The following is a 20,003-nucleotide window of genomic DNA, read 5'->3' on the forward strand; positions in this document are numbered from 1 at the left end:
AATTTAAAGATACGTTTATTATATTTCTTATACATATATTAACCCTTCATATATTAACCCTATGAAATAAAACATTTAATGTTTTATTTCATTAATATATTAAAACACAATTGAAGGGTAACAAATAAAGGTAACCAAAAATGCTTCTGATAAAATACTAATTTATCTTTCACAATGAAAAAATTTAGTTATCTGATAAAACGTTCTAAGGATTTTTAAACATGCCTACATAATCTAAATAGCACATGTCAAAGCACGATAAGATTGCCTTATTTATGCTTCATTTATTTATGGTTATAACGTCGTACAATCATGCAAAAACTGTCTTTTTTAATTTAACCAGGTTTCGTTAAAAGATTCTACACTTCATCGCAATAATTATAATTTTAATAACAATAATAATTATAAAGAACTAAACACACATTTTTCTGCAATATATACTCCCATAACTCTCAAATACAGTTATAAAGTTGTTAACATAAACTCAGTATGTTTTATCTCTTTAAGCTAATCGGCCAATAATTATTGGTAATTTAGCAATGTCAGCAAAAATGTGGTATAGAAGATCTATCTATAATAAAGATAACTGATCATTTTTTTTATTATGTTATTATTATATTACTATAAGATATAAAGATATAAATGTATAATACTTAATTTATATTTTAATTAAAAACCATACTCTTTTTTTATTGAAATTACTTGTGATATTATATTGTATTACGTCTTCCTTGTCTTTATTTGAAAAAAATCATTTATGTAAAGGAAAAAACGTAAAACTGTTGCGATAAATGTTTTTGTCATGATAACATTTTTTATTTATGTAACAATAGTACATTTTCAAAAATAGACATCAACAATTCTGTGTGTGTGAAATGTTATCTCTGAATATGTATACATATATATTCACAGAGACTGAAAAATATATTGTCATTTGTTAATAGTACAAGAATAACAACGTGTAAGTAATAAATTTTATGTTAAATTATCTTAAATGGAAACACATGTATACTACTTATATAATGAGAATTACAAGACAGATATAGATTGCGCACAAAACCGAGAGCCTACAATTAATTGTATTACCATATTATTTTTCGGTTATTATAACTCTGTAAAGAAATGTAAACGCATAAGAAAACATACAAATTTCACTACCATTTGCGGGCAAATTTTAATTCGTGATGTAATGCAATACTGATTAAGTGACATAATTTACAATTATATGGAGATTTTTAAATATAAAAAATTCAAGTTAACAAAGTTTAACTTAACACGAGTCGACTAATATACAACTTATGTCAACATTATAGTTAACTTATGTAGATATTATAATTACGTCATGTCGACATTACAATTACAGATTTTTATCTACAGAAAGAAAGCAAGATATCAACCGTTGCGTTTGTGTAAATTTTCGATGTTTCTCAATTTAAAGCTTATCTTCAATTAATTAACGATAAAATCTAATGAACAAGATGTTATTCTTGTTTTTTCTTGGACACTGTTCTTTTTTGTCTTAATTATTTCTTTCTAAACTTAAATAAAATAAAGTAAGGAGTACAATCTATGAAAAAGTATAACTATATAAAGTATAACTGTAAAAAAAATATTTTTTTCTTTCTCTCTCTTATCTTTTTACTAATTGAGTGAATTATCTATTATGCTATTTTGCAATTCACACTGGAATACATATTCGTCACATTGTCATGATTCTAATATACAAAGTAACTCAAAAATTATAAAGTATCAGTCATGATATAAATGTTCTAATGGAAAATACCTCATGTCATTTCTTCTTTGAAACAACATGTGCTTCCGCACACACACGTTTGCAAAAAAAGACTTGCCTGATAGTTTATTGGTTCACAAAATAGTGATCACTAAATATAGTTTAACTAACACTGGAAACTTAATATCGTAAAAAACGTTTTATTCTAAGTTCAAATTTCCCATTTTATCTTAAAATTAAAGGACGTTCTTCCGCGAAAAAGTGTGCCGCGAAGAAGAATTATAATCGAATTTTTTCTTCGACGATATTATTGTAGTGTTCATCAGTCATTCTCAAGTAGGTATCATTGTTGAGGAAGTAAATTGGATCTTTAACCTGTAAAAATAATTATTCTTATAACTATCGTTTCTATTTTAAAGGATTAGAATAAATAGGACAAAACTTGCCTTTTTAATGTCAAAAGCATCTTGTTGGAGATCCTTCTTTTGCAATTTAAACGTTCCTGTATACAAAATAAATTGTGTTATTAAATACAAATTATTAAATACAATCCAATATAAAGTGGGTTTAAATAAATTTAGGTTCCTTTACCAGTCATGGGCAATTCTGACAGAATACGAATAAAACGAGGTATGGCGTAGTTCGGCAAAACTTTCTTCAATTTTCCTACCAATCCCTTCAAGTCCAAGGAATTTTCTGGATCGTATATAGCCACCATTCCTGCCTTACCCTCGTTTCCGGGCACCTGCAAACGCATAATTATGAATAATAAGAAATTTTTATCAATAACATTTTCTTTAAAACTCTGAAACAACTGTTTATTCAATATGAATTGATACTATGCTTCATTATATATATTTCTATATTTTTCTCAGGCAAAACTGATTATTTTATGAGTGAGTAATGGATTTAAATGTTATTTACCTCGACACCAAATACAGTTGCATCCTTGAGGCCTATCACGTTGCTTATGACGGCTTCCACTTCCGAGGTAGCAACATTTTCACCTCGCCACCTAATATTTCAATTTCAAGAGCGACATAATGTAATTAGTCAAATTCTTATTTATTTACTAATATTACATTCTAAAAATATTTATAGTAATAATTTTTAAATAGATCTAATTGTATGATGTTAATTTTTTGTATTAAGAGTATCCTACATGCCTAAATGTATCACCAGTTCTGTCCTTGAAGTAAAAATATCCGAGTTCATCCATAACTAAAATATCACCTGTTCGGAAAATTCAATTAAATTATATATAATTATCCTTGATGAATCATGTAAATAGATTGCGCTATGTTTTATATTAACACTGACCAGAATTGAAAACGCGATCGCCCTTCTTGAAAACATCATGTATAATCTTTTGCTCTGAAGCCTTTTTATCCGCGTATCCGCTGAAGTCGTTTACCACTTTCTTTGGATTAATTTTACCCACAAAAACGCCAGGCTCACCTAAACAAATAATATAAAAATAATACAATTGTGTTAAAAATATTATAACAAGAATATAGTATATATTTGACTGAAATATATATATATATATATATATATATATATATATATTTAACTGTTGAATGTTATTGTGAATTTATTATTTTTAATAACATAAGTTTATTAATAATAAATTGGAACTAATGAAATTGTATTCCATAATAATATCCAATTATATTAGAGATATTATTATAGCATACAATTTCTTTAAAAAATTATGGAAAAAGACACGATAGAAAATCTTCTTGTACTCTAATATACTGATAATAAATAAAATTAAATCCGTTGCATTAACGTGAGAGGAAAAAATTTTTTCTAAAATATTAAATTCTTTATCGTATTTTTTGTAACATAAAATTTTAGTGATACATACCAGGTTTACATGGTATGCAGAATCCATCTGACCCCCTCAATAACTCTCCTGTCTCTTCATCAATTTTTAACAGTGCAACTGGATACAAATTACTAGCATATCTTGGTATGAAACCAACAGCACCGATTTTATTGTCAATATTGACTGTAAATTATACAAATATTTCTAAAAATAACTATACACTTGACAATTATAAAATATTAAGTCAACAGTTATTGCTAATTATTGTAAATAATTATTTATTTACTAAACTTTAACACATCATTCCTACAAAGATAAATTTATTATTTACGCAGAAGGAAATTTATTATTTGTGCCCAAAATGTATCATATTTAAGATTATGGATTTAAATAACAAAATTTTTCTGAGATTAATCTAATTAAACAGATAAGTTACCGAGATTTGAGTTTCCTTCAGTGGCTCCATAAAACTCGCCTATTTGCTTCACACCAAATCTCTTAACAAAAGATTCCCAAATTTGCGGCCTCAGACCATTTCCAAACATTAGCCGTACTTTATGCGTCGTATCGCACTCGCTTGGTGGGACTGTAAGCAGAAAACGGCAGATCTCTCCAATATATTGCGCTACCTAAAATAAAAATACAATTTTTATTATTAAAGTTGAATATTAAAAACTTAATAGTTTCAAAATTTACTATAATGTAAAAATTAACACATTTCACATTCTTATAACTATCAACATAAATTAATAGCATATAAATATAAAATATTTCAAATTTAATACTAATAATATATTGTTGCATTTAATGGCTTTATCTGTATAAAGCGATTGTTGTAAGTAATCAATACAAGGATCTATAAATATCCTATTTAGTAAAAAAAAGGATGATTTCTGTAGTAATAAAAAAAATACAGCAGTAATTATTTTTTAATCTGGACACAATTTGTAGTGCCATCAGATTTTAAAAGATTGATGATTTAAACAACTTTTAATTCAGCTTTAGAAATAGTAATGGAAAAGAACAATTATTTTAAATTTACATGAATAGTAAATTCTACATTTAGTTCTTGTAATATTTATTAAAAAATTTTTTTACAGAACTAGTGAAATATAAATAAATTTAAGAAGGATATTTTTAATAATTTCTTGATAAAATCTCAGAACATATATAACATTTTCCGAGAATATATCCTTCGTTTACATCCTTTCTTATTACAGGAATGTAATAGAGTATAAAGTTCTTATGACGCAATTCTGTCCCATTAAACAAGATTTTCAACATATTTCTTTGTAAACGCAAGAAACATTAGAAAGCATTATTAAAAATGTGAAATGTCGAGGTACTGAGAAATCTTGGAATTCCCGACTTTTTTATAGAACAGTGTCATCAATTTCTTTTAATATAAAATAGAAAAACAGATTTATCAGGTATTATATTATTAATTAAAAACTAAATACAGTAACACTAAAAAATTCTTATCAAAGATAAATTATATAATCAGTCAGTTGTTTGGAAACTTTTGGTTTTTGATATTAGATTTAAAAAGTAAGTAAATAAAAATGAACTTTAAAAATAACAAAAAATAGTATTTTTAGTTAATAATAATTTGTGACAATTTACAATTATTCTTTTCGAACTCTGAAACGCGTTTGCTCTTTTGGAACGATTGATAAATTATTTTTACAAAAATTACTGTTTTAAAGAAATTTGTACGATGTAAATGCTTGATTAGTCGATATTAATCGATTTTATTGTCAGCATTATCTAAATAAAAATTCTTTGTAACAATTAATTATAATCTCTCCATAAAAATGATAAGACGATGGAAGTCAATTCCCTTTTTATTTAAAAACTAAGAAAATTATGCAAACGGAGACTGTGCGGGTGCAACAATATTAAGAATATTTAAGGTATAAATTTTAGCAAATGTAAAGATTCAAAATATATTTAATAAGTATTTTCAAAATAGATTTTTTTAATAAAAAAAATCTAATTTTTTGCAATTTCTTATATATATCTCTTGACTCTTATACTAAAATATGACTATCTAAAAATTAGAGAACTATAAAATTATATAAAAAAATAGAGTGATCTTACAGTACATTCGTAATGAATGCAATCCGACCAATACTTGGTCGCGCTAAATTTTCTACGAAGCACGACAGTGACGCCTCCCATGAGTGCTTGGCCAGCTCCAAGTATACCACCTGCGGTGTGATAAAGAGGTAGAGAATTGTAAATTCGATCATCCGAGTGTAGATTAAGCATCGAGTTCACGCCACATGTCATTAACATGTACCTGGAAACGCAAAAATAGTATACACAAGTTATTAATGATTCTTATTTTTCAATTTGAAACAATACGTATACAAATAAATGCAGAAAAATATTTTATGTTAACGTTATGGATTGACTTTTAATAACGCTAGAACAATGTAAAATTTCCTATATTATTAACAATATGATAATAAGTAAATACATTTTTTCCTATTTAAGCCTCAATACTTACAATTAGTGAAAATTTTAAGCAGAATTTATCAACGTAGTATTTAAGATATTTATTCTTAGCTTGGCGATAATTTTAATTGAAGTTTATTAACGTAGTGTCTGTGATCAAAGTTTATTAGAGTTTATTAAAGTAGACACGCAGCTAGATGAGCTTCGACTATCGAGGCGTGGCTATATATAAAAACGCATACAAACAAAAAAATAAGACAAAGACCAAACTACTAATTTTATACTATTAATTTCTTATTGTTACTCATAATAAATAATAACATATAAATACATAGTTAATAAGTGAAGCACAAATTAAGAATTTAATTCTATAAAAACACCAATCGTTGATCTAAAAGACATTACTAGTTTCTTTATCAGTATGGTCTTATACATGCGTAAGATAAAAAGATCTTATATTTAAATTATTGTGTATATATATATATATATATATATATATATATATATACACACACACGTAGTATGTTCGTCGATAAGTTCGTACACTTAATATCCTAATGATTTTTTGCATATAGCTAATCGCAGTCCGCGAAACCTCACCTTAAATTATTGATAACAGCAGCCTTTGGCATTCCCGTCGTCCCAGATGTATAGATATAAATCAATTTGTCTCGGGAATTAACATGGTCAAGTTGAACGAAGAGAGACCCAGGGTCAATACTGCTGATTTCCGTATTTACATTGATCGCACCTTCCAAAATCGGCGTGTCCGCCAACTCGGACCATTGATAAAGCTCAATGTCGGGTATTTTATCCTTGATGTCACGGATCGCTGCACACGATACGCTTTAATAATATGTGCAATGCAAACGAGTTTAGAGATATTTCCACTCATGTAATAGAAAGTGCACTTAGAAAGTGTATTTGCCAGAGAAAATCCAGTTACGGTTAACTTAGTAGTATAATCATATGATTAAGAACGTAGATATTGACGTTAGAATGTATGTATATCACGGAAAAAAAAGGATTTGCTACTATACGGACAACTAACATTTTTTGCTGCAAGAGCTAATTAATTTTGCAATAATAGCAAAACCTTTTACTGCAATAGCAAAGTTCAGCAAAACTGTTTGCTATTGCAACAAAATGTTTTGCTATTATTGCAAAATTAATTAGCTCTCGCAGCAAAAAATGTTAGTTGTCCTATATTTAACAAATAGATTTGCTGTTGCAGCAAAACCTTTTTTTTCCGTGATGAGTGTATATATGTTCTATAATTAGCAAGAAAGTCGTCTATATCAGTCGTCTATTCTTTTTAATTTTTGAATTAACTGTAAGAAAATGAGAATTTTATGATAATTTTTAACAGTAATAATATATTTATAAAATATCAAATTTAACAATAATGATATGCTTATAAATGTTACTGACATTTTTTTACATTAATTGGCTTTTAATTTTCTATTAATTCTTTAAATTACAAATACCTGTTTACAATTCAAATCAAAGAACTCACCATCCTTAAGTTCCGATCCGAAAATGACAGCTTTGCAACCAGCAGCGTTAATGCTGTGCAGAAGTACATCACGTCGAAGATTTGTGTTAATTAAAGCCGCTACGAAACCAGCTTTGCTAAGACCCAGCCAGGTAGCGATGTATTCAGGACGATTTTCCATGAAGACAGCTATACTATCAAAATGAGAAAATGGCCTGGTGCGAAAGTAACGTCCCACGCGATTGCTGTAGTGCTCCAACTGTGTGTCATTTATGCATATTTGTAAAAAAATTATTATAGACGCATATAATTCAAAACTATATAATCAAGAGTTTGATCAGCTTTTTCTATTTATTAATAAATTATAGTATTTCTTAATTGCTTTCTTATTTCTTATATAATAGGTACATCGTTAATTGAAAAAGATATATTCGAAGTACTTGTAAACTAATATTTCTGCGCTTAAAATTTGATTAATTTAATAATTTTATAAACATTGTCTTAATAATATCTTTTTCCAAGGAACTTTAAATAATTTATTTAAAGTTCAAAAATTTGCACCTATACGTACAGCGGTTGTAATAACACATGTCATCAGTTAATTAATTCTACTCGTCTTTACAATCACCGACGCAAGTGCTAAATGTACGGTGCGGTGCAAATGTACGAATACAAGCGGTCTATGAGTCAGATATTACCTGTTCATACGTCCATTCTGTGTCCTCGAAAATGTAAGCGACTTTATTCGGATGAGCTGCTGCATATTTTGAGAAAACTTTTGCAACGGTATATTCACGTTTCTCCCACCACCAAAGAAGTAAGTTAACTTTAAAAAATCGAAAACCACCCCTGCACAAAAGAAAATTCAAAAATTAACCTAAATTATTCATGTAATTTATCAAAAACTATTTATTTAATTCGGCTGATTATTAATTTACATGTTTAATTTATATATATATATATTTATCGTTTTATATATTTATTAATAGTACCCTTTCTTCTTTTAATCAAGAAAAATATATTAATCAAATTCTATCAAATAATATCAAAAACTTAAAATTAATATACAAACATCTTATTCGTTATTGTTGTATAGAATTATTTTTATGATAAATGAATTTAGTATTATCTCATTCCTCTTTCTTTAATTGCAATTCTAAATAAGATTAAGTAATGTAAAATGCACAATTAAAAGCAAATGATTGAATAATAAAATAAACAATTAAAATAATCATTTAAAAAATTTCTATTTTAGACACATTTTTAAAAAAAGAACTAAAGAAGATTTATCAAGAGAAGGATAAATTGTATAGAACTCGTCATACATTTTTTCGCACTATAAAATTAAAATAGAAAATAAGATTTCGAGTTACAATAACTAGTGTCACATGTTTTTTAAATTGATAATACATTCTTCGCTCTTGGTCCCCTCACGTAATGCCTTTTTCTCTAGCTAGCAATTGGTTAATATCGCCACACGACACTCGTGATGTATGTCACGCAAACGCAACTGCTCTATTGTCACTCGTCTAACACCTGGCAAAATATCAAAAAAGTGATTTTGCCGTCGTGATTTTTGCGTAAAGAATCTATAAATACGACCGTATCTCCCAATTTAATGTGATTATGCGTAATTAATCCTGTATATAGTTTATTGAATGTTACTTTCACACAATGATACAATATTGATGAAAAACATGGAGAAATGGTGCAAGTAGAAACTTGCACATTGCTTCCTCATGCAATTGTTTACTTATAGTTCTTAAGCTTTTATTTTATTCGATGCATAATTATTAGTATTTATTTATTTGTTTTGGCTTCCTCATAGAGGAAGCTTTGTGAGCGAAGGTTTCTACTTGCACACTTAAAAACTATGAAACAATGTGCAAATTTATAATTTACATACTTAAAAATTTTAAGAAAGTTTCTACTTGCCCACTTAAAAACTAAATTAATGTGCAGGTTTCTACTTGCACACTTAAGAACTATAAGTAAACAATGTGCAGATTTCTACTTGCACACTTAAAAACTATGAGGAAGCAATGTGCAAGTTTCTACTTGCACCATTTTTTTATTGTGATAAAATTGAACATTAATAACTTAAAAACTATTAGACCGAATTTTTACCACAAGTATATAAAATAGGGGTAGAATTTTCCAGGGAGTGCATCACCCGTAAGAATTATAAAAATTAAAAAAAACGTTATTAACTTAAAAACTATTGGACCGAATTTGTATTAAAACCATATAAAATAGGGGTAAAATTTTCCGGCGAGTGCTATAGAGTGTGTAGTTTTTCGTTACCGATGTTCTGGAAACCGATTTTTTAATTTTTCTAATTCTTACGGGTAAAAAAATTTTAAAAATCGGTTTCCAGAAAATAGATAACGAAAAACTATACATTCTATAGCACTCCCCGGAAAATTCTACCCATATTTCATATACAATTCGTTAAGATTTGGTTGATTAATTCTGGAGTTATAGAAATTTCGGTAAATTTGGCACATACACACATACACACATACACACACACATACATACATACAGACATTTTTTAAAATTACAATTTTTCGACGTTTTAGAACATTCTGAACACATTCAGAAAAACAAATAAAAAAAAATTTTTTTTACGAAAACAAAGCTTCCTCTATGAGGAAGCAAAATGTAAAGCAATACTAAATTGTTAAATACCATTAGATAATACAGTAAATTTTTTACATTTACAAGATTAATTTAATTTGATTAATTTAAATTGTGACCTCTTATTATCGAAAATAAATTATATGCTACGTAATTAATTATACTCGCAACTCGTTGCGTCGCGTAAATGAGTCACGATCGGTCTCGCTCCGCGCGTACTTGGCGCGATACTTATTGGAAACTGTAGTAGACATATTGTGTTATTATAAAACAAAATTTATTCTTCGAATTGCGAAAATTGTATAAGAAACGAACATTGTAATTCACTGCTCAAATTACGAGCCCGATAAATTGATAAAAAATAAATAAAAAGTTAAGTTACGTATAGATATAATGTAATATCTATCATATTTGACAATATGTTTATCGATGTACATACTCCTATCTTGAAAGCTTTATGAGTGCGTGATCCTCATATGGCATACTTACAGCATATATCAAATACATTGAACAATAATTATTAATGTTGATAAATTACTTTATTTTTCGGGGAAAAATTGAAGAAAAAGTACTAACAAATTATTTTTAGATTTCTTAAACAGAATACGTATAATATATTGATATGTCTGGTCTTCTCGCATAAACTTTGAATCCTTACTGTGTTTATTGTTTTTTTCTCCTCTCCTACATACTCTCTTTATATTTATGTGACTGATGTGACATGTACAGAAAGAAAGTTCTATTGACATAAATATGTTAGATGATTCCTGTACTTTAATTAAATAAATTCCAACGAAATATATCAATTTATGCATGATAGTCACCCAACAAATTTCGTAATTAAATATCAGCTTATCATTATAGTAACGTTAAACGGACATTTTATTTACTTCGCAATCACAAATATGTCAATAGAAAAGTATATTTATTGTACAATTAAATATAATCTCAAATATTAACACAAATGATAAAAAATATACATATAATAAATTTGTAATTGCAAAATGTGACATTTAATGATAACAATTATTTCAATTTTTATTATTAATACCATCAATAAAATATCGATCAAAAATCACAATCAGGAAAAAAATACCCAACATAATGAAGCAAAAGGTGATAAAAATAATCTCTCTGTGTATTCAGTATGTTTACAATTTGAACAGAGCGATAAACAGAAATTATTTATTTCTTCCAACACGAGAGCGTTAATGCTTTTGTAAATCTTGATAGCTTTCAATATCATTACAAATAATATGCGCGCATGGCTTTCGTAATGCGATCTTTGCACTAGTTGACACGTAATAATATTTTGCGCGACTGACGTAATACATAAAATATACATCATTCAGACCAAAGCAATTTGAGACTGGTTATTCCATATGCATATTGTGTACACAATAATTATCGCTATTAAAATTTCGTCCACTTATTCGTGCAAAAAGTAATTTAAGAACGAGAAAAACAGAATAATACGATTAATATTATATCTTATTTTATTGTAATCTTTTTATATGTTTCACACACACATACACACATACACACACACATATATATATACACTAATATCTTTCTGATTTGAGACGCAAAGTCCATATATATATATAAAACGTATATAAAGAACAGTCATTGTTGTTGAAGGAAAACATTTCTCGATTAATAATGTCACTGTAGTAAAGATTATATAACTGTTTGAAATTAATGCAACTATGTTTTGATTTATACAACAAAATTCTATTCATGCATATTTCTGTCATATGAGATTTACCGGTTTGAAATTTTCTAAAGATATTATATAAAAGTCAAAACACTTGAAGTTTGAGTATATTGAATCTTAATATAGTGACTATATTATTACACGCAATCTTACACATGCGAATAAACTACTTCTGTCATAAATGTATTAAAATTCAATATACTCAAATTTCAAGTATTTTGACTTAATAGATATCTCGAACTTTGTATACAACATGGAAGATTAAGTCGCTAGGGATAAGGCTAGCAAAATATAAAGCACATATGAATAGATTTTATAACGAAAGATTATAAAACAATAAGAATAATCAAAAAATTATACAAGAAAGGTATATTGAAATTAATTATTCTACATATTTGATGCTCGCGTTGCATGCAAACATTTCTAAGTTGATTAAAGTTTATTATTAATCGTATCATTGCATTGGATTATGAACTAACAGCGAATTCAGTTGGACGCACTAGTGCGCACTCAGTACGTGCACTGATGCACATTAAAGTCGTCTTAGTCGTCGTATACAAATCGATGTAAAGATGTGTGTTTAATATAAACGGGTTAAATCACGAAATCCCCTCAGTACACTTCATTGTGTTGTTTGGTAAAATATCTTATCATTGATCGAGATATTTACATTTACTTTACACTCAGATTATAATCAGCGTATAACGGCTTTAATATACAGTGCGTACCAATTGAATTCGCTATAAGAAATACTAATCAACAATGTAAGAACTCTGAATTAGCAATAAATTATTAATTAACAATCAAAGGATAAAAAATTAAAGATCTGAATTTTAAATGCGTATTATAATAAAATTTTTGAAACAAAAAATTATGAGATAAAATAAATTAGTATCTTGTAAAGCAAGAAATTATTTATTTCCTTCTTTTAACACTTTGGATAAGGTCCAAGCTACAAATACTTTTCTTGCGCACACGAGAATAATATGAATGTGAATTTAACCTCTACTTAAATTATACGTAATCTAATTGTAAGTAGCATCTACAAAAACAAAAAATAAGATTTATTAATATACATTATATATGCCGAGCAAAAATCCTCGTTATATCATTACAGTACTCGCTATATCATTATCTCATCTATATTATCTAAAAATAAAAGATATATTTCTTTTGATACAGATAATGTTTCAAAATTGTAATCGTGCTGTTTTAAAGGAATATTATTGAAATACCATATAAAACTGAGAAATATTACATTAATTTATTATTATTGCATATATTACTATATATTATATTGTTTAGGTTTCTTGAAATTAAAAGTTTTCTTGGTCTTTAAAATAAAAAATGTACTTTTTTTAACAATATAAAATTGCGACACCAAATAAGTATAGAAATCTTTACAATAATGTGTGTGTGTGTGTGTGTGTGTGTGTGTGTGTGTGTGTGAAAGTAAGCAATTATAAACACTTTAAGTAATTTAAATCTCATTTCTCTTTTCTTTAGTATATGTAAAATGTCAATAATAGTTCAACTAATAGTTGTAACACTAATAATCCTGAAACAAATTTTTTTTAGGATTCTTTATATAATTTTTTAGAAGTTCTATATAAGTTTGATAACTTTTTAAAAAGTGTCTCAGATTTTTGTATACAAATTGAATCACACTACCCATCAGAGATTCTGAGAAAGTCTACATCTTTTCTAGAATTATTTACATACGTAAATTGTTTAAAAATCTTAAAAAATTTTAAATATAAAAAATTCTGAAAGGTCATAAGAATTTTTCTCAACAAGGAATGAAACAAACAAACAGGTTGAACTTAAGAGAAAAGATCAACGGCCAGTAACGAACATAATAAAGTGTTAGTTTAAAATACAAATTTAAAAGACAAATATTTACAAAAATAAGATGAAAAACATTGTATGTTTCGACTTTAGTTAGTCTTCTACAGCAATTAAGATATAATGTAAAAATAGAATAGAGGATAATACATACTTAGGTAATATATACATAATTAGGTAATGAAAAAGGAGAGAGTAATGAAAAAGAATAATAAAATAATAATTACAATGTATCCCGGTGATTAAAATCATATAGTAGGGTAATGGAGCAGAACAAGCGCAAACGAGTGTTTATGAGATAAAAGCCTGTGACAAAGGTCGAACACATTGTCTAAAAATATAAAAATGAAAAGTTAATCTGACAAATAATTAAAACATTAACAACAAAATTTAAAATAAATTAAATTATGGCAACAAGATGATTATTTCAATAGGAAGTCACAATGTAATAAAAGAAAGATGCATCGAGAGTTCTTGTAGACTTCATTAGCCAACACGCGCAGTGCATTCCAACGGCAAACGGAGCATTGAAGCGAATGCGACGGTCAATCGTGCAACTCGGGCATTGAACGCAAATTATTAATCCATAACATAACATAAAGCACGAAAGTGCTTCTATTACTGCAAGCTTTAAATATACCGCTATATACGCGATAAAATATATTCGGCGCTTTTTCCGTTAATATTTCATTTATTGCCTATTAAATAATTTGCAACAATTACTATGTCAAAAAGTTAAATTTATGGGTATTAATAAATATATAAATAGAACGATATATATCATATACTAGAAAAGAAATGTATTTGTAATTTTTCAATTGTATTCAATCATAAATGTAATGAACATCTTGGAGCAACAAAGAGCTTAATAATAATCGCCACTTTACACTTTATTAAGTCAGATTTAACATAGAACAAATTTTTGTAAAATATAAAATTATTGATAAAAATAATTAGATTACGGAAATATAAAATATATTTCCGGAGGTTTACTTTTTTTCTAATTTGCTCTCTATTTTAAACTGCATTTAAAGAGATACGACAGCGACATATTCAGGTTCGTTTAACGTTAACTCAGGTTTATCTGCTAAGAAGAACATTTGAACCTATTTCCTTCCGCTCACACACACATACACCCACACGCATTTTCTCACATTTATTGATACTCACAAAATATCTCTTGGCAACGTCTTATAGAGCACGTAGAGGAAGTGCCGGCGACTTCCAGTGAGGAGAAAGCCACCGAGCAGCAGGCTCAGCACGGTGATAACGACCGGGTGGAGATCTGTTGTTATCATTTTCCGTACGTTTCCTCGTCCTAGAACTTGGAATAATTAATCGAGCGTGCGACCCAGAAATGGCGTCGGCAGCCACCGGTTAGTCGCGTTAGTCACAAACGCCGGTCGTAAATATACTGTGTAAACCGGTTGAGAACTGATAAACGCAAACGTTGCCGTATGACTGAAACGGAATTGAAGGACGACTCCGGCATATATTGCACTATCCGTGTATCCCCCACGTCCAACATGTGGACAGACCTAAACGTAGTCATCGTGAATCCACCAGCCATCCTGTGGAGCTACTTTGAGGCGGTGGGAGTGATAAAGCTGATATTACACGCTGCAATGGACAACACATGCGCAAAAGGTCTCGGCAGTCTCGGCAAAATTGACTCAGAGAAGGCGCGTGCTACAAAAAGGAGGATAAATGTAGAATTGCAGTAGATTCGATCTTACAATCTGGTTACACTTTGAATTCTCTTCAAATAATTCTAATAAAATAAATAATTTTTTTAATTACTCACATTTTAATAACAGGATTGTACTATTACAACATGTCACAGGATCAAAGTAACATAAAATCGTTTATCTATTCTTTCTGTATAGCTTAAAAGAAAGAAATAGGAATTTTACGCATCGTAAACTAATAATTGATAATATATTTAATATATTTTGCTGATCAGCATCAATCGGCAACATTAAGATATTCAATAAATGTATCTGTAGTTACTGACAAAATATATCTAGGCACGATAAATGAACAAATAATAAAAATAATGAATGGTAGATCAGGAACATTGAAAACATTTTGTTCTCATTTAATACAAGTTTTGACGGCTGAGTACTCTTCGATAAATTCAGAGGAAGATGATTAATTAAAACGTGCGTATCGTATTGCTGATATGACAGGAGAATGCTCGTCACTGCGATTCATTTGGCGTAAACAGTGGTCACGATGAGCAAATCAGTTATTTTCAACGGACCATGGGTCGTCTCGCACGCCTATCGCAATTTATAGGTCACACTATATAAAGCTTGTCACGTATAAAATTGCTCTATAAAATGATCGCTTTCCGTTGCGAAATTGTAAGCTTTTAATTCCGAGTGAAGTATTTTTCTTTATATTAATATATCCATATTTATTCGACATCCTATTTTAATACAAAATGATGTTAATACAAAAAGTTTGATTATTAAACTTGATTTTAGAAAGATAAGTATTAAACCTTGAATTCTATACCACTGTTTTTCTTCAAAAAGATAAATAAATAAGGAAAGAATAAATATTTGATATTAAATTTTTGATAATTTGATAAAAATTTATTGATATTAAGAGCATATAAAAGTTACATAAACTATAAATAAAAAATAACTCATGCGCAATATTATAACTGTTATCTCAAACAACGTGAATTCTGGAAAAGTCACTGCGTTTTATTTCAACTGATAGAAAGCAGTAAGTGAAAGACACGTACGAACACGTCATTACATTTACGTCATTACATTCACGATTATATATGTATTATTTCTTTGTATAAAGACGCAAGCCATAAGGTAGATATCAGTCTTATTTACGTAATACGTCACGTTAATATTTAAGCATGTATAAGCTCTGCTTTGTGTATTATAAAATGTGTATGTAAAATTATTACATTATAATAAATCATACAAATAAAAAAATATACAAGCTTGCTGGAACTTACGCGTACGTGAAGTATGCCTGTTTGTTTCTCGATAAATACAATATGGAAAGATTACCGACACTTATATCATTCTACAATTTCCATTGCAATTCGATATCGATCAGATTGTACAATTAATCTATTAATGCCGAAAAATATACGCAAAATTATGTTACGCATTAAAAATTTTTATTCAAAGAAAACACTTGTCTTAAGCAAAAAAGAAAAGCAAATAAGACAGAAGACATAATTTTATTATATCTATAAGAATCTAATAAGAATGTTAAAAATTATATATATACATTTTAATTCAAAATTACTGACACAAAGAATAAACTTGTGAGCAACATATCATCATCTTAATTTTAATCATTTGTTTGCATAAGATAAACATAGGCAGTAGTACAAGTTTTATGGTGACAAAATGTACAGAAACGACACATGTTTACACAAAAATAATAGAAGAGATATATTTATACAGAAAAACTTATATAACTACAATACTTATAATTGGTTCGTGAAAAGAAGGTCTCAATGTACAACATGTGCAACATGTATATTGGTAGTCTCTCAGTCAGGTGTATTTCACAACGATGGATACTGAAAAGAAAGAAAAAGATATTGCCGTTATTTTTTGCATCGTAAATATATTAATGATGATTATGTGATGGAAATACAGCTATCAACGCAGACAATGTGTAAGTAAAAAGAAGCGAGTGAAAACAGGAAGATTTAATAAATACGCGCAAAAAAATTGCAAAGTGCAGAAGAGTACTGAGCAGTACAATAAAAATAAATTTTAATGACTTCTAAAACCCGCGGCTATTGTGGTTTTTGAACATAAACATTACTGCGCAGCGTTCAAGGAAAATGTGAAAGATCATGTACCTTAATTTGAATGATCGAGACTCGGAACATCATGCTTGCTATCTTAGAACCAGGTAAAGTACCATGATGTCCAGAACTGAAACCGACACGCGCTAATCTAACTAGATAACACTCCAAAAGCTGATTAATTTTACGTTAATTTGACACTGACACTTCGAGACCCTGGTTTAAATACATAAGTAACAGCGTCATTTAAATTTAAATGGAGTTGTGTCAAATATATGTCGTAGTAAAAAAAATTGAATAGTACTAAATGGAACGAGTAAATAGTACGAAATGGAACGAGATAAAATAAAAAATAAAATTTTTTGCTTGAAAATGAATAAAATAAATTCTTTTAACTAATTCTAAGAAATTCTTAAAACTGTGATAAAAATTCGTATTATAAAAAGTTATATTATAAAATTAAAATTACAAAATATAGTTTTAAAAATCTAAATTTGGATTCAAATTTGTGAGAAACAAACATCTCATAAATTATTTTTAAAAATTTACAATCTATTTTATAAAAATACTCGTTCGTTTTCGAGCCACAAATCATCAGTTATTCTAATTAGTAATCATTAATATTTATATTGTACTATCTTATGCTAACAAATGTCATAAAGAAAAGAAAAACCAAAGGGCAAAACATGAATGAGCAAAAACATGTGCAAATTCCGAAGTACAAGAAGCTTTAAAAGTATGAGAAAAAAGAGATAACTTGTTCTGTTTTATCGTGCTGTTATCAGGTATTATATAAATACGATTTCTTACCAACAATGAAAAGTACGATGGTCACGGTGATGCTGATAATAATGAACCTCGATTTCACGTTCTGCAGCCACGCTCTCCGTTGCGCTCTCTTTGCGGTTTCTCTAAACTCATTTCCGGCCATGTTCAAACGATCGCTCGCCTCCTGTAAATCCTCCAGCCTCTCGCCGCGGTCCATTACTTTTTGGACATTATCCCGCATCACATCCTGCACCTCCTGAATCTGCAGCTTGACGCTTTAAATATAGACGTTTAAACCAATATCAATTACTTGCATCGATAATTCCGCACGCGACAATTTACATATAATATCCTACCAAATAATTAAACTAATTCAACAAATGTAAAGTTCAATTCAAGGCCAGTATAAACTTAAAGCGTAGATGCATGTATAATAGTGACTACATTTTTCCATTTCTGGTTTGGTTCCTTGTGCATACAAAATATTCCTCTGTTGGCGTAATTGAAACCGGTTTCGACCTTACTAAATGAATATTTATAGCCAATAATTTAGGAAGACCTTAGTGTTATCGACAATTCAATCACGTTCGTATTTGGCCATAAATTGACTTCTATAGTTCTATAGACAAGTCAATTATCGTCCTACTTGATTAATTTTATTAATTTATTCTAATTCAACGAAATTGCATTTTAGCTACAAATATAATAACATTTGAATAATAGAATAATATTAGTTGTAAAAAATGTAATATAAAATAAATTATAATAAACACTTGTATAAATCATAAATAAAGTAATTTATAAATAAATAAAATATGATTAAAATTACATATAGAGATAACAACCGCCCGAAAGTTTTAAATTAAAATACATACTGTGTCTTTAATACATTAATATTACTTTAATATATACACAAATTCTTAAAACGTAAAAAATTTATCACCACTCACCTATCCATTTTGTGATCAACATTTTCATTTCCACTGGACGTGCTGGGTTGGCTGTAATTACATGTTCCACGTCAATGGATTTGTTGGGAATTTCCGGAAAAATATAGCAAGAGCCGAATATAAAGTAAACTATACATATCTACAAAAGTAGATATGTAAACTGATAATTTATATTAAAATGTAAAACTAGTTCATATCAAATGTCAAAGTGTCATAACAATTTTTATTATTTCGGTATTTTATCAAACACAATGTTTTTATATTAATCTCTGTATAAATTTTTCCAAAAATTGGCGCTTGCAATATTTTTACAGAATTTTTTTTTAATTAACCGTAGCCGATTAATTGTAGCAGAAAAGAATTTTCTATTTTACCTAAACAACATCTCCTCGAGATCACTGTCGTGTTCCAATAGCGCCTCCTGCGAAACAACAGTTCAAACATATGTCAGGTTTCCCGCCAAGCGTGACGTCATTTTCGAACGCTGCGTATTCTTTGATGTATTGTGCACCGATGCGACGATGAGGAATACTCACTCTCTCATCTTTGCCCGCGGCTTCGAGGTCCTTTTTGGATAAGGTGCGTATACCGGGTGACAACATGCCCTTGGGAAAATGGGCCCGCGCGTTATTCGCGGGCTTTAAATGATGGATTCGCACACGCGGATGATTTTTCGCGGCGATCAGAATTTAACCTTCCACGAACACTCGGCCATTTTGACAGAAGCCATTCTGTTTTACCGGCTTCGTGATAGGCGAACCGCGGATCA

The 20,003-nt window shown here is 28.6% G+C and overlaps 2 protein-coding genes across 4 annotated transcripts; both read right to left on the bottom strand.

The window, feature by feature from the left end:
• Positions 1-792: 792 nt before the first annotated feature.
• On the bottom strand, positions 793-15,166 carry Fatp3 (Fatty acid transport protein 3). Its single transcript, XM_071710862.1, has 13 exons — positions 14,891-15,166; positions 8,217-8,367; positions 7,540-7,777; positions 6,624-6,855; positions 5,664-5,865; positions 4,000-4,192; positions 3,603-3,746; positions 3,053-3,190; positions 2,899-2,965; positions 2,657-2,747; positions 2,324-2,477; positions 2,179-2,234; positions 793-2,107 (listed from the first exon to the last, which is right to left on the bottom strand). The coding sequence occupies exons 1-13, from the start codon at positions 15,016-15,018 to the stop codon at positions 2,012-2,014; spliced, it is 1,890 nt and encodes a 629-aa protein (XP_071566963.1). The 5' UTR covers positions 15,019-15,166; the 3' UTR covers positions 793-2,011.
• Positions 15,167-17,126: 1,960 nt separating this feature from the next.
• Positions 17,127-19,973, bottom strand: LOC139775112 (vesicle-associated membrane protein 3). 3 transcript variants are annotated; one of them, XM_071710863.1, is made up of 6 exons: positions 19,771-19,973; positions 19,609-19,655; positions 19,235-19,285; positions 18,327-18,559; positions 17,571-17,662; positions 17,127-17,282 (listed from the first exon to the last, which is right to left on the bottom strand). In XM_071710863.1, exons 1-6 carry the CDS (start codon positions 19,834-19,836, stop codon positions 17,268-17,270), a joined length of 504 nt encoding a protein of 167 aa, XP_071566964.1. In that variant the 5' UTR covers positions 19,837-19,973; the 3' UTR covers positions 17,127-17,267. The 3 variants fall into 3 exon arrangements, with proteins under 3 accessions (XP_071566964.1, XP_071566965.1, XP_071566966.1); XM_071710864.1 differs by having other exon boundaries at positions 17,571-17,646; positions 19,771-19,972; XM_071710865.1 differs by lacking the exon at positions 17,571-17,662 and having other exon boundaries at positions 19,771-19,972.
• Between the last annotated feature and the right edge of the window lie 30 nt (positions 19,974-20,003).

This window comes from Temnothorax nylanderi, unplaced genomic scaffold (genome assembly GCF_030848795.1).
Source record: "Temnothorax nylanderi isolate EJ_2023f unplaced genomic scaffold, tnyl_v1.0 TNYL_tig0092_pilon, whole genome shotgun sequence".
NCBI classification, from domain to species: domain Eukaryota; kingdom Metazoa; phylum Arthropoda; class Insecta; order Hymenoptera; family Formicidae; genus Temnothorax; species Temnothorax nylanderi.

Excerpts from the sequence above, each read along its gene's own strand:
- LOC139775112 (XM_071710863.1), bottom strand. The coding sequence starts at position 19,836 with ATGTTGTCACCCGGTATACGCACCTTATCCAAAAAGGACCTCGAAGCC. Across the intron at positions 19,656-19,770 it reads CCGCGGGCAAAGATGAGAGA|GAGGCGCTATTGGAACACGA; the intron begins GTGAGTATTCCT and ends GTTGTTTCGCAG. Across the intron at positions 18,560-19,234 it reads GTTGATCACAAAATGGATAG|CGTCAAGCTGCAGATTCAGG; the intron begins GTGAGTGGTGAT and ends CTATATTTAAAG.
- Fatp3 (XM_071710862.1), bottom strand. The coding sequence starts at position 15,018 with ATGATAACAACAGATCTCCACCCGGTCGTTATCACCGTGCTGAGCCTG. Across the intron at positions 8,368-14,890 it reads ACGTTGCCAAGAGATATTTT|GGGTGGTTTTCGATTTTTTA; the intron begins GTGAGTATCAAT and ends TCTTTTGTGCAG. Across the intron at positions 3,747-3,999 it reads TGAAGGAAACTCAAATCTCG|TCAATATTGACAATAAAATC; the intron begins GTAACTTATCTG and ends TATAATTTACAG.